This window comes from Rhinatrema bivittatum, chromosome 3, assembly GCF_901001135.1.
Source record: "Rhinatrema bivittatum chromosome 3, aRhiBiv1.1, whole genome shotgun sequence".
Lineage (NCBI taxonomy): Eukaryota > Metazoa > Chordata > Amphibia > Gymnophiona > Rhinatrematidae > Rhinatrema > Rhinatrema bivittatum.
This window is the reverse complement of record NC_042617.1, coordinates 361,157,251-361,183,873: the sequence shown is the minus strand read 5'-3', so window position 1 is coordinate 361,183,873 and position 26,623 is coordinate 361,157,251. Positions and strand designations below refer to the sequence as shown.

The following is a 26,623-nucleotide window of genomic DNA, read 5'->3' as shown; positions in this document are numbered from 1 at the left end:
TTCCTTTCCAGCAACTGGCTCCTCAGGTGACCTTAAATACGGACGCCTCCAACCTAGGTTGGGGAGCCCACATCCAAGGCCTTCAAACTCAAGGGACTTGAACAAAAGCCGAAGCAACCCATCAAATCAACTTTCTGGAGCTTCAAGCGATGCGATACACCCTTTATGCATTTCAGAATTACCTCTCCAACAAAGTTGTCCTGATTCAAACAGACAACCAGGTTGCAATGTGGTACCTGAACAGGAGGCGGCACAGATTTGGGCCTGGGCACTGTCGCATTCCATTCTTCTGCGAACCACTTATCTAACGGGCACACAGAATGTACTAGCGGACCGCCTCAACCGATATTTCCAGCCCCATGAATGGTCTCTGAATCCCTTGATTGTGAGCAGAATCTTCCACCGGTGGGGTTATCCGATCATCGACCTCTTTGCGTCTAGTCATAACCACAAAGTGGAAAGCTTCTGCTCCCTGCTCAGGGACTGTCATACACCAGCCAGGGATGCCTTCGCCCATCCCTGGAACAAAGGCCTGCTATTAAGCAAGACTCTTGTAAAGCTACAACAGGACCAGGGCTTAATGATTCTCTTAGCCCCGTACTGGCTGCACCAAATTTGGTTTCCCATACTTTGCGACCTTTCTGTCCAGGACCCCATTCGCCTGGGCACATTGCCCAACCTCATAACACAGAATCACGGCAAGTTACACCACCCGAACCTCCAGGTCCTCTCTCTGACAGCCTGGATGTTGAAAGGCTGATACTACCACCACTCAACCTTTCAAATGACGTATCTCAAGTCCTAGTAGCTTCATGGAAGCCTTCCACGCAGAAATCCTACCGCTCTAAATGGAAGAGATTTAACTTGTGGTGCACACAAAAGGGCTTGGATCCTTTTTCTGTTGGATTATCTCTGGCACCTCTCAGGATCTGGTCTCCAGACATCATCTATCCGAGTGCACTTTAGTGCCATCTCTGCTTACCATCAAGGAATAGGAGATGCCCCGATAACGGCTCAACCCCTGGTGAGTCGCTTCATGAGAGGCTTAGTACAGCTTAAGCCTCCTCTATGGCCACTGGTCATGGCATAGGACTTCAATGTCGTACTTGCACGGCTCATGCACACTCCTTTTGAGCCCTTGCACTCCTGTGAACTCAGATACCTTACATGGAAAGTTCTTTTCCTAATAGCCATCACATCTGTTCGCAGAGTGAGTGAGTTTCAGGCCCTTGTCACTACTCATCCTACACAAGGTTCCTCCGTGATCGGGTGGTTCTCCACACTCACTCTAAATTCTGGTGTGTACCCGTGGTACACACCAGAAATAAAAAGCAATCTAAGACGACAGGAACGAATATGGCACAAGGATCCCACCCCACAAAATGCATCCAGATTCAAATCAGCCCTACATTGCTATAGAAGCACCACACTTAGACACAAAAGGGACTTCTACGCCTCAAAAATCCATCAATACATGTGCAACCCCAAAGCGCTTTTCTCTTACGTCTCAAGCCTCACTAAATCTAACCCCCACACGATCCCTGACTCCCGAAGCCCAAGCCAAATGTGATGAACTAGCACAATTCTTCAATGATAAAATAACAAACCTCCTTTCCAGATTCACCAACCCTCCCCACCCCACAACGTCAAGACCCATTCCCCCCATCTTATCTTTAAACTCCCTGGACCTCACAACCACCAAAGAAATCGAGACCATCCTAAAAAAACTCAGGCCATCCTCCCACCCCAGTGACACCATCCCCAGCAAAGCACTGCTATCTGTCCCATCCGCCATCGCTAAACCCATAGCTGACATTATCAATTCCTCCATCTCCACAGGCACAGTCTCCGATACACTCAAACAAGCAGTAGTCAAGCCTCTTCTAAAGAAACCCTCCCTAGACCCGAAGGACCCCGCCAAGTATTGACCCATCTCTAACCTCCCATTTATAGCCAAAATAATGGAAAGAGTTGTTAAAACACAACTGACTGACTACCTTGAAAACCACAATATCCTTCACCCTGCTCAATTTGGCTTCCGTAAACACTTCAACATGGAATCCCTCCTTCTCTCCCTCTCCGATTACCTCCTCAGGGGCATGGACCAAGGGAACAGCTACATCCTTGCCCTTCTCGATATCTCAGCAGCATTTGACACCATATGCCACAACCACCTCATCACCCGACTAAAAGACATCGGCATCTCAGACTTAGCCCTCCTCGGTTCTCTTCCTACCTCTTCAATAGAAAATTCCTTGTAAAAATAGGTAATGCCTTATCAACCCCCCCCCCCCCATCCCCTCCTCCATGGAGTCCCGCAGGGCTCATCCCTTTCCTCCACCCTTTTCAACATCTACCTCACCCCACTATGTCATCTTCTCTCAGATCTCAAACTAAAATTCTTTCTATATGCAGACGATGTTCAAATCGTCATACCTATACACACCTCCATATCTGATGCCTTAACCCACTGGGAAACCTGCCTCAAAGCAATCAACTCCCTTCTCACCAATCTCCATCTTGCACTAAACACTAATAAAACCGAGCTACTACTCATCTCTCACCACTCCACCCCCAAGCCTTCATTAACCTCTGACTCAGCTTTCAATCTCATCTCTGCACAACCTTCTGTCAGAGACCTGGGAGTTCTTATTGACCAACAACTAAACATGAAGAAACACGTCAGCTCCACCCTTAAAGACGGATTCTTCAAACTTATGGTGCTAAAGAAACTCAAACCCTTACTACACGCCCATGACTTTCGAACTGTTATCCAAACCACCCTTTCATCAAAACTGGATTACTGCAATTCACTATTCCTAGGACTCCCCTCCTCTACCATAAAACCACTACAAATGCTCCAAAACGCCATGGCAAGAATCATATCAAACGTCCGCAAAACCGACCATATAACCCCCATCCTTAAAGATCTGCTTTGGCTCCCCATCCACTCTCGCATCCTGTACAAAACGCTCACAATTATCCACAAAGCCATTCACTCCCACCACTCTAACTGGCTTGACCACCCTTTCACCTTTACACAGTCAAATCGCCCCACCAGGTCAATCAACAAGGGATCTCTTCATGTACCCTCTCTAAAAATGGCACACCTTTCCACTACAAGAGAACGTGCCATCTCAATTGCAGGCCCCTCACATTGGAACACCCTGCCATCAACACTACGTCTCGAATCCTGCCATTTCAAATTTAGAAAGAATCTAAAAACATGGCTATTTACACAAGCATTCCCCGACTAACCACCTCCCTTCCCCTAGACCAGGGGTGGGCAATTCCGGTCCTCGAGGGCCGCAAACCAGTCGGATTTCAGGATATCCTTAATGAATATGCATGAGAGAGACCTGCATATACACTGCCTCAGTTGTATGCAAATCTATTTCATGCATATTCATTAGGGATATCCTGAAAACCCGACTGGTTTGCAGCCCTCGAGGATCGGACTTGCCCACCCCTACCCTAGACCATTTTCTGTCCTCCCCTTAGCTTACTACCTTCCATCCTTAATACCATGCAAATCTGTACATCTATGCACTCCTGTACATATTGTATATAATTAACATATGTTTATTGTTATTTACCTCGTTATACATTAATATTTGCAACATGTTAGTAATCGGCACTCTGAACCTTATCTTCTTAGGTTCTGAACCTTCTGCCAGTTACTCTATATTTCTATGCCTCTCTATGCGTTCACATGGCCCATGCCTTATTACTTCCCTGTTTAGGGGTAGATTTTAAAAGAAGCGCGATCAGCCTACTTTTGCTTGCGCATCAGACTCAAGCAAAAGTACGCTGGATTTTAGTAGATACGCGCGGAGCCGCGCGTATCCACTAAAATCCTGGTTCGGCGCGCGCAAGGCTATCGATTTTGTATAGCCTGCGCGCGCCGAGCCGCGCTGCCTCCCCCCGTTCCCTCCAAGGCCGCTCCGAAATCGGAGCGGCCTCGGAGGGAACTTTCCTTTGCCCTCCCCTCACCTTACCCTCCCCTCCCCTACCTAACCCACCCACCCGGCCCTGTCTACACCCCCCCCTTACCTTTGTCGGGGGATTTACGCCTCCCGGAGGGAGACGTAAATCCCCGCGCGCCAGCGGGCCTGCTGCGCGCCGGGCCGCGACCTGGGGGCGGGTACGGAGGGCGCGGCCACGCCCCGTACCCGCCCCCAAAACGCTGCCGACACGCCCCCGCAACGCCGCGCGCTCCGGCCCCGCCCCCCGACACGCCCCCCTCCGAGAACCCCGGGACGTACGCGAGTCCCGGGGCTCTGCGCGCGCCGGGAGGCCTATGTAAAATAGGCTTCCCGGTGCGCAGGGCCCTGCTCGCATAAATCCGCCCGGTTTTGGGCGGATTTACGCGAGCAGGGCTCTGAAAATCCGCCCCTTAATGTACATCCCTGTTTAATGTATTTTCCAAGCTTCTGTTATAATGTAAACCGATGTGATGTACACACTAACACCGGTATATAAAAAAATCCTAAATAAATAAATAAATAAATTCCTTCCTAAGGTGGTAACTGATTTCCATATAAATCAATCCATAGTCTTGCCCACTTTCTTTGCAAGACCTCACGCTCACCCAGGTGAGCATGCTCTTGGACTGTAAGCGTGCTCTTGCATTTTACTTACACCGCACTACAGCCCACAGGAAGTCCACCCATCTCTTTTGATAAGAACAAACTTGGGAATGCGGTGGGCAAGCAAACACTGTCAAACTGGTTGGCAGACTGCATTGCATTCTGTTACCAGCAAGCAGGCCTTCCACTACAGGGACGAGTGAAGGCACACTCAGTCATAGCAATGGCAACATCAGTAGCACACTACCGTTCAGTACCGATTGCTGACATCTGCAGGGCTGCGACATGGAGCTCTCTCCACACCTTCGCAGCTCACTTCTGCCTGGACAAGGCTGGATGACAGGATTCTGTCTTTGGCCAGTCTGTCCTAAAAAATTTGTTTCCAGTGTAGGAACCCAACTCATCCTACCTCGACTCGCTGTGAATTTCAGGCTGCCTCATCCTTGCCAACAGCATCCCAGTTGTTGTGCCTGTTGCACATGTTCGGTGCTGCTTGGCCTCATACGTATGACTCAGCCGGTAGCTTGCTATTCACCCGTATGTGGGGACTACCATCCTGCTTGTCCTGGGAGAAAGCAGAGTTGCTTACCTGTAACATGTGTACTCCCAGGACAGCAGGATGTTAGTCCTCACGAAACCCACCCGCCACCCCGCAGAATTGGATTCGTTTACGATTTATTATTTTATTTTTTGCTCGTACGTTTGCTACAAACGAGACTGAAGAGGGTCCCCTTCTGGCTGCAGGGTTAGTGGCATGCTGGGCATGCTCAGTGTGCCAGTCAAACTTCAAGAAACTTTGACAAAAGTGTTCCATGATAGGGCTCCATCGATGATGTCACCCATATGTGAGGACTAACACCCTGCTGTCCTGGGAGAACACCTGTTACAGGTAAGCAACTCTACTTTGCCTGTAAAAAATCAAACCTTCCTGATAGCCTTTCTGCAGTATCGCTTACAAAAATGCTGAAGAGACCTGGGCTGAGGACCAATCCTTATGGCATCCTATTAGTAACCCCCCTTTCCTTGAAATGAATTATGTTTACCACTATACTTCTATATACTTCACCATACTATACCACTTCAACAGTGAGTCACATTAATGCCCATACGTAGGGCACTCAGTTTAGTTTAGTTTTGTCAGATGGAGGCCGATATTCAAATGCTACTTAACCAGATAAGTAGGACGTATCTGGCTAAGTGGTGGCTGCTGAATATCCGGCTACATTCAGTGGCAAAGTTAGACCTGCTCAGTAGCAGGTCTAAACTTAGCCAGATAACATTTATCTGACTAAATAGCAATTTTTATGGGGATATTCAGTAGCATAGCAATGATGCTGAATATCTTATATAAGTTAGCCGGATAAGTCTTATCCGGCTAACTTACATAGACAGTCAGCTTTGAATATTGGACCCTTTGTTTAAAAGTCATCTGTGCAGAACTGTGTCAAAGGTCTTGCTAAATCCAAATACACTATATCTAATGCTTTTCCTTAATCTAATTCTCTAGTCACCCAGTCAAAGAAATTGATTAAATTGGACTGACAAGTCCTACTTCTGGTAAAACCATGCTGTCTTGAATCCTGTAATCCATTGGATCCCAGAAATTGGACTATCTGCTCTTTTAGCAAAAATTTCATTAATTTAATCATCACCAAGGTCAGGTTAACGGACTGTAGCTTTCATGTGTCTCCTTTCTTCCTCTTTTGTGAAGAGGAATCAATGCTGCCTGTCTCCAGTCCTTTGGGACCACTCCTGAGTCAAGCATTGAAAAGATCAGACAGCAAAGCTGCTTGAACCACCCTAAGTTCCCTTAATACCCTCAGATGTATCCTATCTAGCCCATTGCTTTTTCTACAAATAGTTTTGCTAGCTCACCACAAAGACAGTCTTCTGAAAATTGTTTAAGGTTGACTCACTTCCATTCCTATTTGTGACAGCTGACAGTTTGCTGTGGTCCTACTCCAAGCCCTTCCTCCATGAACATTGAACAGAAATATTTTTTAAGCACTTTCACTTTTTCCTCGTCTGCCTCTACATTCCCCCAATTACAGCTGCTGTTCCCAATACTGCTGGGCTCCAGGGGGAATAGGAAAGGGAGGGATGGAAGGGAAGTAAAGAGAAAGGCAGCATGTGGGGAGTTCAGATTAATGGGATTGTCCTCTGCTGCTGCAACTCTGGCAGGGCTGTCTAATAGTCTGCTACAGGGTCCTTTGAGGTATGGAACCTGGTACATCTGTACCAGCCCAAAGATGGCCCTGCTTATGACATCCTTACTAGGGATGTGAATCGTTTTTCAACGATTAAAATTATCGTCCGATAATGTTTATATCGTCTTAAATCGTTATAGAACACGATACAATAGAAATTCTAACGATTTATCGTTAAAAATCGTTAAATCGTGTTAGTGCGCACTAACTCGAGTTAGTGCGCACTAACTCCCCGTTAGTGCGCACTAACTCGATTTAGTGCGCACTAACTGAAAATGATACAAATAAACACTTTCCAGGTCACTGAAGGTCAGTTAGGAATGAATATGTGTTCCTATTGGCTGGCTGCCCTCTTATCTATTGATGTTACCAAGTTACCACTGAGGTGATGGTTGGGGGGATGGGAAATGGAACTGGAAACTAACGAACACCAACAGAAAATGAAACAAAGTGTTCATACTTCCCAGGTCAGTAAAGGTCACTTAGGAATGAATATGTATGTATGTATTCCTATTGGCTGGCTGTGCTCTTATCTATTGATGTTACCAATATGGTTGGGGGGATGTGAAATGGAAACAGTTGGAAGCTTGACAAAAAAGTAATGTAATGATCAGCACTCACGTGACTAGAACTTGTTTGTTTATTATTTTTGTTAGCAGGCACCTGAAATGCTAGTGCATGTTGAATTTGCCAATCACTGTGCATTTTAGAAAGGTGATCCTGGCTGGAACTGTACACAGTTCAAATATATGTAATTGATTGTTGGTAAGTGTATTTTTTAAGTAGCCACACTGGCACCAGTATGTTTACTTTTCCTCCTACTTAACTCACTAGCTCAGCTTTGTAAGAAGGGCTTCTCTGCTTGTGTGTTGTTTTTGTTTGGTGTGAGGAGAGCAGAAACATCAGATCTTTATTCAATCTACTACAGTCATCTCTTACAGTGCCCTATCCCTATTAATACCAGGAGTGTTGTGATCTTCCTGCACACAGTGCCCTAACCCTGATACCAGTCTGAGACAGCTCCCTCCCTGCATTACTAGTGAGAGGCTGGCTTCACAGACAGGGGGGAGCTGCCTGTCCCTCACTCCTGACTTCCCCCATGTCCCAGCTAGTGAATGGTGTGTGGGTGAGGGGGGGGGGAGGATGGTGAAGTCTGAGACAGCTCCCTCCCTGCATTACTAGGGAGAGGCTGGCTTCACAGACAGGGGGGAGCTGCCTGACCCTCACTCCTGACTTCCCCCATGTCCCAGCTAGTGAATGGTGTGTGGGTGAGGGGGGGGGGGGGAGGATGGTGAAGTCTGAGACAGCTCCCTCCCTGCATTACTAGTGAGAGGCTGGCTTCACAGACAGGGGGGAGCTGCCTGACCCTCACTCCTGACTTCCCCCATGTCCCAGCTAGTGAATGGTGTGTGGGTGAGGGGGGGGGAGGATGGTGAAGTCTGAGACAGCTCCCTCCCTGCATTACTAGTGAGAGGCTGGCTTCGCAGGCAGGGGGGAGCTGCCTGACCCTCACTCCTGACTTCCCCCATGTCCCAGCTAGTGAATGGTGTGTGGGTGAGGGGGGGGGGGGAGGATGGTGAAGTCTGAGACAGCTCCCTCCCTGCATTACTAGTGAGAGGCTGGCTTCACAGACAGGGGGGAGCTGCCTGACCCTCACTCCTGACTTCCCCCATGTCCCAGCTAGTGAATGGTGTGTGGGTGAGGGGGGGGGGGGAGGATGGTGAAGTCTGAGACAGCTCCCTCCCTGCATTACTAGTGAGAGGCTGGCTTCACAGACAGGGGGGAGCTGCCTGACCCTCACTCCTGACTTCCCCCATGTCCCAGCTAGTGAATGGTGTGTGGGTGAGGGGGGGGGGGGGAGGATGGTGAAGTCTGAGACAGCTCCCTCCCTGCATTACTAGTGAGAGGCTGGCTTCACAGACAGGGGGGAGCTGCCTGACCCTCACTCCTGACTTCCCCCATGTCCCAGCTAGTGAATGGTGTGTGGGTGAGGGGGGGGGGGAGGATGGTGAAGTCTGAGACAGCTCCCTCCCTGCATTACTAGTGAGAGGCTGGCTTCGCAGACAGGGGGGAGCTGCCTGACCCTCACTCCTGACTTCCCCCATGTCCCAGCTAGTGAATGGTGTGTGGGTGAGGGGGGGGGGGAGGATGGTGAAGTCTGAGACAGCTCCCTCCCTGCATTACTAGTGAGAGGCTGGCTTCACAGACAGGGGGGAGCTGCCTGACCCTCACTCCTGACTTCCCCCATGTCCCAGCTAGTGAATGGTGTGTGGGTGAGGGGGGGGGGGGGGGGGGTGAAGTCTGAGACAGCTCCCTCCCTGCATTACTAGTGAGAGGCTGGCTTCGCAGACAGGGGGGAGCTGCCTGACCCTCACTCCTGACTTCCCCCATGTCCCAGCTAGTGAATGGTGTGTGGGTGAGGGGGGGGGAGGATGGTGAAGTCTGAGACAGCTCCCTCCCTGCATTACTAGTGAGAGGCTGGCTTCGCAGGCAGGGGGGAGCTGCCTGACCCTCACTCCTGACTTCCCCCATGTCCCAGCTAGTGAATGGTGTGTGGGTGAGGGGGGGGGGGAGGATGGTGAAGTCTGAGACAGCTCCCTCCCTGCATTACTAGTGAGAGGCTGGCTTCACAGACAGGGGGGAGCTGCCTGACCCTCACTCCTGACTTCCCCCATGTCCCAGCTAGTGAATGGTGTGTGGGTGAGGGGGGGGGGGGAGGATGGTGAAGTCTGAGACAGCTCCCTCCCTGCATTACTAGTGAGAGGCTGGCTTCACAGACAGGGGGGAGCTGCCTGACCCTCACTCCTGACTTCCCCCATGTCCCAGCTAGTGAATGGTGTGTGGGTGAGGGGGGGGGGGGAGGATGGTGAAGTCTGAGACAGCTCCCTCCCTGCATTACTAGTGAGAGGCTGGCTTCACAGACAGGGGGGAGCTGCCTGACCCTCACTCCTGACTTCCCCCATGTCCCAGCTAGTGACTGGTGTGTGGGTGAGGGGGGGGGGAGGATGGTGAAGTCTGAGACAGCTCCCTCCCTGCATTACTAGTGAGAGGCTGGCTTCGCAGACAGGGGGGAGCTGCCTGACCCTCACTCCTGACTTCCCCCATGTCCCAGCTAGTGAATGGTGTGTGGGTGAGGGGGGGGGGGAGGATGGTGAAGTCTGAGACAGCTCCCTCCCTGCATTACTAGTGAGAGGCTGGCTTCACAGACAGGGGGGAGCTGCCTGACCCTCACTCCTCCGGGGTATTGTGATCTTCCTGCACACAGTGCCCTATCCCTGATACCAGGGGTGTTGTGATCTTCCTGCATGCAGTGCCCTATCCCTATTAATACCAGGAGTGTTGTGATCTTCCTGCATGCAGTGCCCTATCCCTATTAATACCAGGAGTGTTGTGATCTTCCTGCATGCAGTGCCCTATCCCTATTAATACCAGGAGTGTTGTGATCTTCCTGCATGCAGTGCCCTATCCCTGATATCGGGATGTGTGCAAGAAGATCACAACACCCCCGGTATCAGGAATAGGGCACTGTGTGCAGGAAGATCACAACACCCCTGGTATTAGGGATAGGGCACTGTGTGCAGGAAGATCACAACACTCCTGGTATTAATAGGGATAGGGCACTGTGTGCAGGAAGATCACAATACCCCTGGTATCAGGGTTAGGGCACAAGTTCTAGTCACATTGACTGATCACATTACTTGTTTTGTCAAGCTACCAACTGTTTCCATTTCCCATCCCCCATATACTGTCAGTAGGAAACTTGGTAACATGAATAAATAAGAGGGCAGCCAATAGGAATACATATTCATTCCTAAACTGACCTTAACTGACCTGAAAAGTGTCAAATTGTATCATTTTCAGTTAGTGCGCACTAATCGGAAAAAACGATTTTTAACGATTTTTTAACTAAAAAATCGTGCCTAAGACGATTTTCTTGCCCTGCCACACGATTTCTATCGTTAAGACGATATGGAAAACGATTCACATCCCTAATCCTTACCACTTTCACAATAACTGATTGAGTCCTCTTCTTGTGACAGAACAATCAAAATCATTTTGGTATTAAGTAGTGAAAAGAGGAGAAATTCTAGAACTTATGAAAATAGAAGATATTTTATTTTCCTAAATATCATGCTGTTCCATGTCTTTCCTGAGCTGTCAGAGTTTCTTTAAGTGTTTATTTTACAACAAAACATTGTATATTATTAGATGCTAACTGGCAGAAATCCAAGAGAAGATAAGTCTTCATTGTTGATTTGTGACTGTGGAGTGATCTTGGAGGGATTCAGCTCCCAAATACTTCATATTTTGTATGTACAAAAAGCCATCCTTATATTTTAAACAGCTGCTATCAAAGCATTTTGGGGGTTGAACTGACATCAATTGCCAAATGTTTTGTTAAATGAGAAGCAGAATTTATTTGATAACTGAACTGCAGAATGTTTATTATTTCACAAATTGTAATCTGATCTGACAATAATGACCAAACTTTATTTTTTTCATTAGAAATAGAAACAAGAGGCAGAAAGACTGGTGTGGATATAGTTATGGTGTTTGTCCTGATTACTAGTATTGTGGTTTTCCTTGTTGTGATCCTCGGATTAATTTTCTTAATGCTGCAGTGGTAAGTGAACAATCAGTCTTTGAGTTATCTAATCAAAGTAGAATCAGTTGTGATGTTATAAAGCAAAAATGACAGTTTTTACTTCTCTATCTTTATATATATACTCTATCACAGTACTATAAACATTCCTTGAGGATCTCATCTCAATAATAGTTCTCAACAAGTTGCATGCAGTTCACCCATTATTTCTCACTCTAGCATGGAATTAGAAGGGATGCAATACTGTATTATGATTGTCTGAAGCATAGGTTCTTATTTCACTGATAGCAGCCCTTTAGGAGCCAATTTTTTTTAAATTCTGTGGGCTTGCAGGCTTGTAGAACAAAGTATCAATGAGTCTGCAGGAGAATTTTCAAAGGGCAACTCCTTGTAGAGTTTCCTTTTGAAAATTTGAGGGCCATTGGCACCATGGGTACTTTACTGTCTGTGGACTTTGTAGATGCAAAGTCCATGTTATGAAGCATACACAGGGATTTCAAAATGAAATCCCAACAAATGTCTTGCTTGGTCCTGCCCCTTTGCAGTATAAGTACTTTTACCCATGGAGTTGGGGAGGGGGGGGGGGGGGGTATAATTTTCAGTCTCCGATTTTACCTGGGTAATAACTTAGATATCTCAGTAATATCTTCTGAAAAATTCCCTCCCCAGGTCCTCAGCATACTTTAATGTTCTTTTTAGTATTTGTTTTTAAAAAACAACAGTTAGATTTTTGCACATTATTTTTACATAAAAACACATTAATTGGAGGGACATGCCAAATTATAAAGATATTCGGTAGGCAAAGAAGCCTGTTCTTATTAGAATATCATGTAGGGATGTCATTACCTAAATTGTGAAAGAGGATTTTATGGCAAAAGTACATACAGTGCCGCACAGTAATGTGTTACTGCTACACTATGGAGCTTATGCAATATAACTTGTACAAAACAAATTTTAGCATGGGCTTGCAAATAAATGTAATAAGCATGTTAAAAAGCTGCTTAGCGAATGGTGCAAAAGATTTAGCATGCTCACAGAAAAAAATATCAGAAATAGTGTGCTCATGATATTCTTTTCCACTGAAACCAAAAAATGCATTAGCCAAATAGTGTGAGCTTGTTACTTAGGGTATGCTAAATAGCATGAGCAAGCTGAACTGCGCATGCTCAGTTCTCTTTTCCTCTTAACTGCTACTGGCTTACAAAGGTTATAAAACTAAGCCTGGCTTGTCAGGAAGCCATAGGAGAGCTAGTACACTCCATGTGAAGAGGTCAAAGGAAAGTGGAGAGGTCCAGAAGAAAAGAAATCTAACAGGAGTGCATCTTTAGTTACATCTGTCTTATGTGTCTGTAAAAAGCTTCAAAGAGTGGTATGATAGGATGTGACTGGGCACAGCAAGGAACATGCAAGGGGGAGACCCTGTGAGAAATCTGTACACCCGACTCAGAAAGGCACTGTCATCCATGCCTTCCTCTATGACTACCATGTATTGTAAGCACCTCAATGGCTGCACCACACAGTCTGTGACTGCTACTGCCTCAAAATTTACAGGAATGAGTGCTGTACTCAAACTAAAACAATGGGTCAGCTGAAAAATTGATTTTGAGGGGTCAGACTGTTCTTCATCCTCAAGCCACTGAACATTTACAAATCTTTGGCCATAATAGTGATATCAATGATGGCAAAGACATTTGTTCTCTAGTAACCTATTGTTTGAAAATACATTTGCCTTGTGTAAAGAAAGGCAGATTTATTTCTGATATACTCAGTGTGTCTCCTTGTTATTGTTTGTAAGGTTTTGGATAGACCCTTGGACTCTGGCAGCTGACCACGCCCACGGGGGGAAGTCCCGTGAGGGGCCACGGGTCAGGCTCAGCTTTGGGACACACAACACAGAGTTATATCTTTTATTAGACAGAGTTGAGAAGCCACCAGAGGTGGCAGTAGTGAGTAGAGATGAAGCCCGGCTGGGCTTAGGGTTCCTCAGCATACTGGAACAGCGATTCCCTCTATGGCTGTGCTGTAGTGGAGAAAACTGAGATAGTGAGCATACACAGTGTTCTGGTATAGAGCCTCATTGGTAAAGTTACTCACACAGTGGTTTCTCCCAGAAAGTGACACAGAAGCTGGAATAGAGGCAGGAGCGAGTACCTGATTCCAGGGAAAAGCTCTGAGGAAATAAAGTTGGTAACTCATTGATGATGTAGGCAGCGGTTTCTTCCAAGTAGAAGCGATAAGTTCAGGCAGCGAGTCAGGGAACATAGGCTCTCGAGGAGCGAGTACCGGTTCCTGATAGCGACCTGAAAGAAATGAGAGAGGCCCCTGAGGAGCGGATACCCATTAGGATAAAGTCCAAAAGTTGGAGAGGCAGAGAAGCTAGGTACGGAGAGCAAATCCCATCCATAAGGAGATCCTTGCTAACTCGATTAGCTAGCAAAAAGTGTAGGCTTTTGTATCTGGGATGCGTGACGTCATCAAAGGGGGACGCCCCTGAGGTTCGCGCCAAAGAGAGAATAAGAAGCAGGGCCATGCGGCGTGCACGCCCTATGGTACCTGGACAACATGGCGGGATGCAGCGCCCAAGCCAGACCGGGGACGCTGGAGAGGACGGCAGGCAGTCGCCACAACAGCCAGACGTCCATCAACCGCGAGAGGAGTCACAAAAAAGGTAAGGTGGGAGGAGTGGAGATGTCGGGCAGCGACAGTCGTAACAGTACCCCCCCTTCAAAGGGCAGTCTCCTCTGCGGGTACCAGGTTTTGGCTTCAAAGGATGCGCGAAATGAAATTGATGGAGCATCTCTTTATCAAGGATGTTAGCCTGAGGCTCCCAAGAGTTTTCTTTGGGGCCGAAATCTTCCCAAGAAAGAAGGTATTCAAATGTTTTGCCTCGTCTTCGGACATCAAGAATAGCTTCGACCTTACATTCTAGGTCATCTTCTGCATTGATGGCAAGTGGTTCCTGAGTCTTGGAAGAGAATTCACTGCGTATGAGAGGTTTCAAGAATGAAACGTGAAAAGCGTTGTGAATGTTTAGTCCGGGTGGTAGCTTCAGAGTGTAAGTGATGTTGCCAAGACGTCGGAGGATTGGAAATGGTCCAACATAGCGAGGAGCAAATCGAGTGGAGGGTAACTTTAGTCTGAGATGTTTGGTGGATAACCAGACTTTGTCACCAGGTTTGAAGACAGGCGCTTGAGAATGGTGAGCGTCATAAAACTTCTTAGCACGGTCACTCACTTTAATTAGCATGTCTTTTGTCTGAGTCCACAGATTATGGATTTCATCAGCAGTAGATTGAGCTGCTGGGGACATCACTGAGAGCTTCAGTGGAAGTAGCGGTGTTGGTGAACGTCCATATACCACTTCAAAAAGTGTTGATCCAGTTGATGTTGCTGGATGAGAATTGATGACGAATTCAGCCCAAGGTAACAGTTCAGCCCATTTATTCTGATGGCAACTCACGTAGGCTCGAATGAACTGTTTTAGGTTCTATTCATCTGTTCTGTTTGGCCATTTGATTGCGGATGATAGGCTGAAGTGTAGTTTAGAGAGATGTCGAATAGCTTGCACGAGGCCCTCCAGAATCTTGTCGTGAATTGGGATCCTCGGTCTGAGACTATGTGTTTTGGTAGGCCGTGAAGGTGAAAAATGTGCTATATGAAGAGCTTCGCAAGCTCCAAGGCTGAAGGTAAGCCAGGCAGCGCCACGAAATGAGCCATCTTGCTGAAGCGATCGACTGTTACCCAGATGGTATTTATTCCTCCAGAAAGGGGTAAATCGACTACAAAGTCAGTAGCGATGTGTGACCAGGGCTGTTCCGGAACTGGCAGCGGTTGCAGCAATCCCCACGGTTGGCCAGAAGCTGGTTTGTGTTATTGTTTGTACAAGATGCCACGTAGGATAGTGTATCTTTTTTGATAGTAGGCCACTAATAGAACTTCTGGATCTTGAGCAGGATACGGCGTTGACCAGGATGGCGAGCCAACTTGGAATTGTGCGCCCAAAAGAGCACTTTCTTCCTGAGGTGTTTAGGCGCGATGGTTTTACCAGCGGACACAGAATGTGTAGTCACCAAGATGACTTTCTTCGGGTCAATTATGTGCTGAGGTTCTTCAGGCACATCCGCCGAGAGAAAGAAGCGTGACAAAGCATTGGCTCTGGTATTCCTGTCTCCGGGGCGATATTTAAGCACAAAGTCAAAGCGATTGAAGAATAAGGACCATCTAGCTTGTCTGTGGTTAAGACGTTGCGCATGGCGGAGATACTCTAGGTTTTTATGGTCCGTGAATATGGTTATTTGATGTTGAGCGCCTTCGAGCCAAGGCCGCCATTCCTGGAATGCTAGCTTAATAGCCAAGAGCTGTTTATCTTTGATCCCATATTTCTTCTCTGCCAGAGAGAAACATCGTGAGAAGAAAGACCAGGGACGTAAGGATTTGGAGTCTCCAGTTTGGCTCAATACAGCCCCCACACCGACATCCAAAGTGTCAACTTCTACGATGAATGGCTTGTTGGGGTCAGGATGACACAAGCATGGTTCCGTGGAAAAAGCAGTCTTTAATTTCTCAAAAGCGGAAATGGCCTCCGCAAACCATTTTGAAGCATTGGCACCCTTGCTGGTCATTGCAGTCAAGGGCACTGTTAAAGAAAAGTAGATCTTTATCCCAGGACAAGCAGGATGCTAGTCCTCACATATGGGTGACGTCAGTAACGGAGCCCTAGTGCGGGAAAACTTCTGTCAAAGTTTCTAGAAACTTTTGACTGGCAGCCTGAGGCTACTGGGCATGCCCAGCATGCCATGATATTCTCTGCCACAGGGGTCTCACTTCAGTCTTCGTTTTTCTGCGCAGCTGGACAGCAGCATGGATATTGGAGCCCTCTGAGTTACCTCAGTGAAACTATACTTCTCCATTAGGGGTCTCAAACAAAAATATTTTCTTATCACCGGCTGGTGAATTATTTCGATTTTCAAAAAAAAAAAATCAATTCCTGTCATCGACGGCCGTCGAAGTCAGGATGTCCTCAGGGTTCAAAAAATGCCCAAAGTGTAACTGCACAATGTCGATTACTGATCCGCACAAAGTGTGCGTTCGATGTCTAGGAGAAAAACATCAAAGCAGATCCCTCATAATAACTATAACTTCTTATATTTAACTCCTAAATCCTCATAAAAAGAGTGAAAAAATTGTACTATTAACAAGAAAAAATTTTTATGGAAGGAGAGGAACGTTTCATATGCATAATCATAAATCCCCACCAGGGGTAATATGAATGTCAATTGTAATCATAAACATCCCTCCTCCGACCAATGTGTACAATCCATGTGCAAACAATGCTACAATCAAAAAGCTTTTTTTAAATGATTTTTTGTCTATTACTCTAAAACATTTTACGTTGTCAAAAACGGTGAAAAAATCACTCCAGATATTCAAAATGCTGTCAAATGAACGCTCCTCGCAGCCTTGTAAACTATCCTAGCAAAGGGTATAAATCTTGAAAAGCCGCTGATGGCGCGACCTAGATAGGCTTAACCGGCAGTCTCTTATGGCTTAGAAATAAATTCATACAACACCCCGACTTATCTGGTGGTTTGGCGGGTCACCGACGTAGCCACGTTTCAGGTCCACACTGAGACTTTTCATCAGGGAGTTGATCCTCTTACGATGTCTCGTCGGTCAGTGTTGAGCCATTGCCTGCTAGGTTCATGGCGTGGGTCTTGCGACTCTATCCAAGGCTGACAACGCTATGGGCTAACGGAAGCGTCAATTTAAACTAAATATTGGGCTAGCTGTGCGACCAATCTCCATCAAGCTCTGAACAGATGACGTGTACAAAAATTCACCCAATCAAAAAGTAGAAGAAGAAACCAGCTCCGTTCAATGCGCGATCGTTCCGGACTTCACCGATCACAAAATTGAATTCCAGTCTAATAGTTCATTCAACCCTGCTGGTGCTTGTGATTGCAGAGTAAAAATCCAGAAAGCTTCTCGCTTATTTAGGAGTCGAGTCCGATCGCCCCCACGGGGAGGTAATGGGACTTGATCCAAAATAGTCCATTTTAAGTCTGCAAAAGCATGACTTCTCTGTATGCAATGCGAAACAATTGGTGCGGTTAAAGTTGCAGTGTGCAGTTTGGACTTATGTTCATTAAGACGGATTCTGATTTTCCTGACCGTTCGGCCAATGTATACCTTAGGACAAGTGCATACAATGGCATACACCACATGATCTGATTCACATGTGGTGTGAGTCTTGCGATAAACTTTGTATTCTGTGACAGGATCAATGCATGTATCCCCATTAATACTCTGTGCACAATGGGCACAATGTCCGCATTGATTGTGGCTGCCCCCTGGTTCACGACTGCAGCCATATGTCACCGCATGTATCAATGTGTCACGAATATTCTTACCACGTGTCGTGACTATTAATGGAAGATCTTTGAAAATTTCATGAAGTGCCAAAACTGGCCAGTGTAACCGGATGGAAGCAGCTATGGCAGAGGTGGCCACCAATTGATTTAACACACACACAAGACCAGGGTCTTGTTTGAGAGGCTTATAAGATAACAAAGACAGTCTATCAGAATATTTTGCCCGTTTATATGCACGTTTTACCACCGATTTCGGGTAACCCCGTTCCAGAAATCTGTCACTAAGAATCTGAGATTGTCGTTCGAATTGGTGCTGATCAGAGCAAATGTGTTTAATTCTGAAGAACTGGCTAACAGGCAAGCCACGGTTAAACGATGGCGGGTGATGACTATGAAATTTTAACAGATTATTCTTGTCAGTTGGTTTGCGATACACAGTGGTTGTGAATTGACCATCCTTTAAACCCACCAGAACGTCAAGGAAAGGTACTTGGGTATATGACTGCTGTTTGGTGAACTGCAGGTTGGAGTCTTGCTGGTTTAACCACTCAAAAAACGATGCCAGACTATCTTCAGTGTTTTTCCACACTAAAAAGATATCATCGATGTACCGGACCCAAATCACGACGTCGTGCCACCATTCAGACACATAAACCACATTATGTTCAAAATGGGCTACATAGATATTAGCAGTGGTGGGGGAGGTTTACCAATTGTTTCGCATTGCATACAGAGAAGTCATGCTTTTGCAGACTTAAAATGGACTATTTTGGATCAAGTCCCATTACCTCCCCGCGGGGGCGATCGGACTCGACTCCTAAATAAGCGAGAAGCTTTCTGGATTTTTACTCTGCAATCACAAGCACCAGCAGGGTTGAATGAACTATTAGACTGGAATTCAATTTTGTGATCGGTGAAGTCCGGAACGATCGCGCATCGAACGGAGCTGGTTTCTTCTTCTACTTTTTGATTGGGTGAATTTTTGTACACGTCATCTGTTCAGAGCTTGATGGAGATTGGTCGCACAGCTAGCCCAATATTTAGTTTAAATTGACGCTTCCATTAGCCCATAGCGTTGTCAGCCTTGGATAGAGTCGCAAGACCCACGCCATGAACCTAGCAGGCAATGGCTCAACACTGACCGACGAGACATCGTAAGAGGATCAACTCCCTGATGAAAGGTCTCAGTGTGGACCTGAAACGTGGCTACGTCGGTGACCCGCCAAACCATCAGATAAGTCGGGGTGTTGTATGAGCTTATTTCTAAGCCATAAGAGACTGCCGGTTAAGCCTATCTAGGTCGCGCCATCAGCGGCTTTTCAAGATTTATACCCTTTGCTGGGATAGTTTACAAGGCTGCAAGGAGCATTCATTTGACAGCATTTTGAATATCTGGAGTGATTTTTTCACCGTTTTTGACAACGTAAAATGTTTTAGAGTAATAGACAAAAAATCATTTAAAAAAAAGCTTTTTGATTGTAGTACTGTTTGCACATGGATTGTACACATTGGTCGGAGGAGGGATGTTTATGATTACAATTGACATTCATATTACCCCTGGTGGGGATTTATGATTATGCATATGAAACGTTCCTCTCCTTCCATAAAAATTTTTTCTTGTTAATAGTTCAATTTTTTCACTCTTTTTATGAGGATTTAGGAGTTAAATATAAGAAGTTATAGTTATTATGAGGGATCTGCTTTGAGGTTTCAATTAGTATTGTAAGGATCCTTCTTAAACAGTTTCGGTGCCCTTTGATATTTGGTAGGAGAAAAACATGACATGTCATCATGTGAGAAATGTCAAGAAATGACGCCAAAAGGCCGTAAGCTCCGCCAGGAGAAGATCCAGCAGCTATTCAGCTTACAACTGACTCCTTCTCCGGCAACTTCTTCAAAATCTTCGCCATCCGGAGTATCGAAAAAGGTACTGCTAAAAAGACGCCGAAATGACGGTTCCGGAGATAAATCCTCCCCTACCCCGTCGACATCGTCGATACGCTCGGCAGTAGACGTCCGGCCTAAACACAAGCATCGCCACAAACCCGCCCCGACCTCACCGTCGGCACTTGACCGAGGAGAACCGTTCCCAAAACAGCCTAAAATTACTATACCCTCGGTGCCTGAAGGGCCTACTCCGACGTCACTTCCACAGCATACGGAGGCATCGACACCTCCACCGATGACACATTCTTCATCGATGCCACAGGATATCGCAGCCTACATAAAAGAGGCAGTTTTACAAGCGATTAAGGAACAACTACCGGCACCTCGGCTGATACCGGTGACATCTCCTTTAACATCGACTTCACCGATGCCGGTACAATCAGTACCGAAGTCTCTTCCATCGATGGTGCCAGCGATTCCGGGACTTCTCCCGATGCCGGGTACTGACCCGATGCCGGGTACCGACCCGATGCCGGGAACTCTCCCGATGCCGGGATCTCTCTCGATGCCGGGAGCTATCTCGATGCCGGGCACCGTCCCGATGCCAGCCATTGCCTCGACAACGGAGGTTTACTCGACATCACGGATTGGATCTATTCCACTCACTGCCGTGTCTACATCAAACATAGCACCGCAAGGCTCCGTCTGGATTCCGGACTCGTTCCTTCCTCCAGTGTGAATGACGACATTCACCTCGATGCCCTCATTTTCAACCAGTACGCCATCGATGCTTCCTGCTCGTTTTCATCAAGCATCGCCGTATACACTCTCCATGGTTACGGGGCAGTCATCGAGAGACAAGACATCGATGCCAACGATGACAAAGACTAAATCCACGATGCCTTTTTCCTCTATAGAGGAACCATCATCTGAAGCAAGATTATATTCGATACTTCAGAAGAAATATCAAGATCTTCTGGATTCTCTACCTTCAAACCCGGTGGAAGAGGAGGATTCTGCACAAGAACCCATTCCAGGACCTTCTGGTGTACCTCCTCCACATCCATCTAAAAAACCAAGTCCTCATACTCCAGAATATGACTCCTGGAGCGACACACGATCTGACACATCAGAAACCTTTATGTCTGAACCGTCTCCTCCTCAACCAAGAAAGCAATCTCCACCAGAAGACCTTACTTTCTCCTCTTTTCTCCAGGAGATGGCCGATTCTATTCCATTCAAATTACAATCTGACCAGGATCTCCGTCACCAAACTCTTGAGGTACTACAATTTGTAGATCCCCCCCAAGCAAGTCATGGCAATACCTGTCCATGATATTCTACTTCAACTTCAACAGAGAATGTGGGAACATCCCTGTTCAGTTCTTCCCATCAATGAAAGAATGGACTCCACCTATTTAGTCCAGCCTGCACCGGGATTCCAGAAATCCCAGCTACTACATTCTTCTGTGGTGGTAGAATCAGCACAGAAAAAAGCAAAAAGATCGAGAGTGCACTCCTCTAATCCTCCAGGGAAAGATAATAGGTTGCTGGACACATTGGGAAGAAAAGTTTTTCAAGGTGCAATCCTCAATTCTAAGATTGCGGCCTACCAATTGTACATTACGCAGTACCAAAGGAACCTCTGGAAGCAGATGGAGGAATTCCTACCATCTTTGCCCCAAGAATTCAGAGAGCCAGCACAACATCTCATCCAAAAAGCTTTTGAGGCCGGCAAACATGAAGTAAGGGCCGCCTACGACTCTTTTGAGACAGCCTCAAGAGTAGCAGCTTCTGGCATAAGTGCTCGTAGATGGGCCTGGTTAAAAGCATCAGACCTCAGAGCAGAGGTCCAAGAAAAATTAGTAGACCTTCCCTGTACGGGGGATAACTTGTTTGGCACTAAGGTTCAGGAAGCAGTCTCGCAACCTAAAGAACATACGGAGACCTTAAGACAATTATCTTCCATACCTCATGATTCCACTACCCACGCTGTACGTCGTACCCAGCGAAGGGATATACGCAGGCCCTATTACCGGCCTAAAAGATACTATCCACCGGCAACAAGGCCTCGCCAACCAAGATCCCAGAACAGGCCACAACCTCGCCAACAAAGAACAACCAGACCTGCACCCCCTGCACAAACAGGTCCCACAGCTGGTTTTTTAAAACATCTCTAGAGAACCCAGCCAATCTCTGAATCCTCAACCCCACTTACTGGTGGGAGGCAGATTATCCCAATTCTACAGTACATGGAAAACCATAACAACAGATCTATGGGTTCTTTCCATCATACTCCACGGCTACAAGCTCAACTTTCTAACAATACCTACAGAGCTTCAAGCACCTCTGATTCCTCCCAGCAGAAATCACATTCCTCAACTTCAAATAGAATTATCCACCCTTCTGAAATCCAGGGCCATAGAACCAGTGCCCCAGGCTCAGCAGGGCAGAGGATTCTACTCCCGATATTTCCTCATTCCAAAGAAATCAGGAGGCCTACGGTCCATCCTAGACCTCCGAAATCTAAACAAATTTCTAAAGAAGGAAAAGTTCAGAATGGTATCCCTAGGTACCATGCTTCCACTCCTTCAAAAGGAAGATTGGCTTTGTTCTCTGGATCTTCAAGACGCTTATGCTCACATTCCAATATTCCCTCCTCATCGCAAGTACCTGCGCTTCATGGTGGGTCATCAACATTTTCAATACAGAGTTCTGCCATTCGGACTTGCCTCTGCTCTGGCAGTAGTAGCAGCACACTTGCACAAACAAGGTGTGCATGTCTTCCCATATCTAGACGATTGGCTCATCAGAAGTCAGTCTCAACAGGGAGCAATCAATTCTCTCAATCAAACCATTGCTCTACTTCACGCCATGGGATTTCTCATAAATTATCAAAAGTCCCACCTCATACCGTCTCACTTGCTCCAATTCATAGGAGCAGAGTTGAACACCATCCTTACAAAGGCGTTTCTACCCAAGGATCGAGCAGAAACATTAGCCTTCCTAGCACGCTCGATGCTCTCAAGCACGCATACAACAGCTCATCGTATTCTAATTCTGTTAGGACACATGGCCTCAACAGTTCATGTCACTCCTATGGCAAGACTAGCCATGAGAGTAACCCAATGGACATTACGGTCACAATGGATCCAAGCCATTCAACCACTACATTCTCCAATTCAGGTAACCCACCAACTGCGCTCTTCACTCCATTGGTGGATCAACACAGACAACTTGCGCAAGGGCTTACCCTTCCAACAACCAGTTCCACAAATTACTTTAACTACAGATGCATCCACCTTGGGTTGGGAAGCTCACATAGACAATCTCCAAACTCAAGGAACGTGGACAAAACTCGAAGCAACATATCAAATCAATTTTCTGGAACTTCGAGCTATACGTTATGCACTGCATGCGTTCAAGGACTGTCTTTCACACAAGACTATTCTGATTCAAACAGACAATACAGTAGCCATGTGGTACATCAACAAACAGGGAGGTACGGGCTCGTATCTCCTGTGTCAGGAAGCTGCACAAATTTGGGGCTGGGCCCTGAATCACTCAATGTTCCTACGAGCCACTTATCTGGCAGGCATACACAACGTAGTAGCGGATCGACTCAGTCGTCAATTCCAACCACACGAATGGTCCCTGGATCCCTCAGTAGCAACCAGGATATTCCAACGTTGGGGACAACCAACGATAGACCTTTTTGCGTCACATCTCAATCACAAAGTGGACAAGTTCTGTTCTCTCCACATACAAAAGAACCAACCAGCCAAGGACGCCTTTGCTCTGCCTTGGAACTCAGGCCTACTATACGCGTATCCTCCAATACCGCTCATAACCAAAACTCTTGTGAAACTACAACAGGACAAAGGTTCCATGATACTCATAGCCCCGTATTGGCCTCGACAAGTATGGTTCCCCACACTGTTGGATCTCTCAGTCAGGGATCCAATTCGACTGGGCATAGCTCCCACTCTCATCACTCAGGATCAGGGTCGGTTACAACATCCCAACCTTCAGTCCCTATCCCTGACAGCATGGATGTTGAAAGCTTGATCTTACAACCACTCAATCTTTCCTCCCATATATCTCAAGTACTCATAGCTTCACGTAAACCTTCCACAAGAAAGAATTACGCTTCCAAATGGAAAAGATTCACCTACTGGTGCAAGCAAAATAACATTGATCCTTTTACTTGCACCATTACTTCACTACTAGACTACTTATACCATCTTTCAGACTCTGGTCTTCAGACTTCATCTGTAAGAGTTCACCTAAGTGCAATCTCAGCTTACCATAATAAGGTAGGAGATGCACCAGTTTCCACACTACCTCTCGTCAGCAGATTTATGAGAGGTTTAACTCAACTCAAACCACCAATTCGACCTCCAGTCGTGGAATGGGACTTGAATCTGGTATTAACAAGACTTATGCGTTCTCCTTTCGAACCCATAGCCTCCTGTGACATAAAATTTCTCACATGGAAGACTATCTTCCTCATAGCCATTACATCGGCTAGAAGAGTTAGTGAATTACAAGCTCTGGTCACGTACGTGCCCTACACAAGGTTTTTCCTTGACAAAGTAGTCCTCCGTACACATCCAAAATTCCTTCCCAAAGTGGTCACGGAATTCCACTTGAACCAATCCATAGTTTTACCCACATTTTTTCCAAGACCTCACTCTCACCAAGGAGAAGCGGCCTTGCATACTTTGGACTGTAAACGTACTCTATCTTTTTATTTAAACCGAACTGCAGTTCACAGAAAATCCAATCAGCTCTTTGTATCTTATGATCCAAACAAACCAGGTAAAGCAGTGGATAAACATACTCTATCCAATTGGCTAGCAGATTGTATACAGTTTTGCTATGAAGCAGCAGGCCTTCCCCTCCAAGGGCGAGTAAAGGCACATTCAGTAAGAGCAATGTCGACCTCAGTAGCACACTATCGTTCAGTGCCAATTCTTGACATCTGTAAAGCAGCAACATGGAGTTCTCTTCACACCTTTGCAGCTCATTACTGTTTGGACAAAGAAGGATGACAAGATTCAGCCTATGGACAATCTGTCTTAAAGAACTTGTTTCCAGTTTAATCCCAACTCCTTCTACAACCAACCTACTGTGATCTTCGGCTGCATCATTTCCTCAACAAAGCATCACTGCTACCTGCATGGACAATGACTCAGCCTCTAGCTTGCTAATCACCCATATGTGAGGACTAGCATCCTGCTTGTCCTGGGATAAAGCAAAATTGCTTACCTTGTAATAGGTGTTATCCCAGGACAGCAGGATGATGTCCTCACGGAACCCACCCGCCACCCCGCGGAGTTGGGCCTTCCTAATTTTCTACTCTTATTTTTGCTCCTGCTTATTGCTACATACAAGACTGAAGTGAGACCCCTGTGGCAGAGAATATCATGGCATGCTGGGCATGCCCAGTAGCCTCAGGCTGCCAGTCAAAAGTTTCTAGAAACTTTGACAGAAGTTTTCCCACACTAGGGCTCCGTTACTGACGTCACCCATATGTGAGGACTACATCCTGCTGTCCTGGGATAACACCTATTACAAGGTAAGCAATTTTGCTTTATAAAGCTTCTATAATAGTTGGTAAACCCCAAAAATCATCTCAGGGCCTTCAGGCTGGTAGGTTGGGACCAATTTTTAATACTCTCTAGTTTTTGAGGGTCCATCTGGAAGCCATCTTTAGACACGATATAGCCAAGAAAAAGCACAGAGTCTTTAAGAAATTCGCACTTGGATAGTTTGGCGTAGAGCCGGTGTTCATGAAGTCAGCGTATTACTTGCTTGACATCCTCTAGATGAGTGGGCAAATCCTGAGAAAATATCAGGATATCATCCAGGTATACCACGACACTCTTGTACAACAGGTCCCACAAGATGTCGTTCATCATGTTCTGAAATACAGTGGGTGCATGTGCATTGCACAGGCCGAAGGGCATTACTAAGTACTCAAAATGACCGTCTCGAGTGTTGAAGGCTGTTTTCCATTCGTCGCCACTGCGAATGCAAACTAAGTTGTAGGCCCCCTTCAGGTCAAGTTTTGAGAATATTTTGGCCCCCTGAAGCCGGTCAAACAGCTCCGAGATTAAAGGCAGGGGGTAACGGTCTTTAATCGTGATCTCGTTCAGACTTCAGTAATCGATTCAAGGACGTAAGGAACCGTTCTTCTTCCCCACAAAGAAGAAGCCTGTGCCGGCTGGAGACTTCAATGGTCTAATAAACCCCTTCTGTAAATTCTCCTCGATGTATTCAGACATAGCCTTGTTCTCAATCACTGAGAGTGGATAGATAAGTCCTTTAGGAGGTTCAGTATTGGGTTTTCAGTCTTATGGCACAGTCATAGGACCTATGCGGAGGAAGAATGTCAGCAGCTTCTTTGGAAAACACATCAGTAAAAGATGCGTATTGAGGCGGCAGTCCCGGCATTACTGGAGTTGTAGGCATGCAGCTGACAGGAGCAATCTCCTTAAGGCACTTTCCATGACAACCTGGGCCCCAGCAGGAGAGTTCCAAGGAAGCCCAGTCAAATTGGGGTTGGTGCGACCGCAACCAGGGTAACCCCAGGACAATAGGGTGCATGGCCTTCTCTAACACAAAGAAGGGAAATGACTCTGTATGGAGAGCTCCGGAGCGAAGAGTTACGGTTCGGTTTGGCAAGTCATGTCACCTGGTAAGGGCTCCCCATGGATGGAAGATAGGAGTAGTGGAACCTTCAAAGTGACAAGGGGAATCCTCAAATGTTCCAATAGGTGTCGAAGAATAAAGTTGCCTCCTGCCCCTGAATCCACCAGGGCAAGAGTTTGAAACTCAGACGGTTTGCAGATCAAGGAGACTGGGAGAGAGAGCGGAGGAGAGGGCGTAGTAAGGCCTAAGAACAGTCCTCCTGCAGGACTTAGGCCCGTCCATTTCCCAGATGAATTGGGCATGTTGGGA

General features: G+C 46.6%; 1 protein-coding gene across 1 annotated transcript in view; it reads left to right on the top strand.

Moving 5' to 3' along the window:
• Positions 1 to 26,623, top strand: part of SPACA1 (sperm acrosome associated 1) — a 514,089-nt gene that overhangs the window by 457,247 nt on the left and 30,219 nt on the right. Inside the window, exon 6 of the mRNA XM_029595429.1 lies at positions 11,303 to 11,420. Coding sequence (XP_029451289.1) covers positions 11,303 to 11,420 — 118 coding nt within the window. The remainder of the gene's footprint in view (positions 1 to 11,302; positions 11,421 to 26,623) is intronic.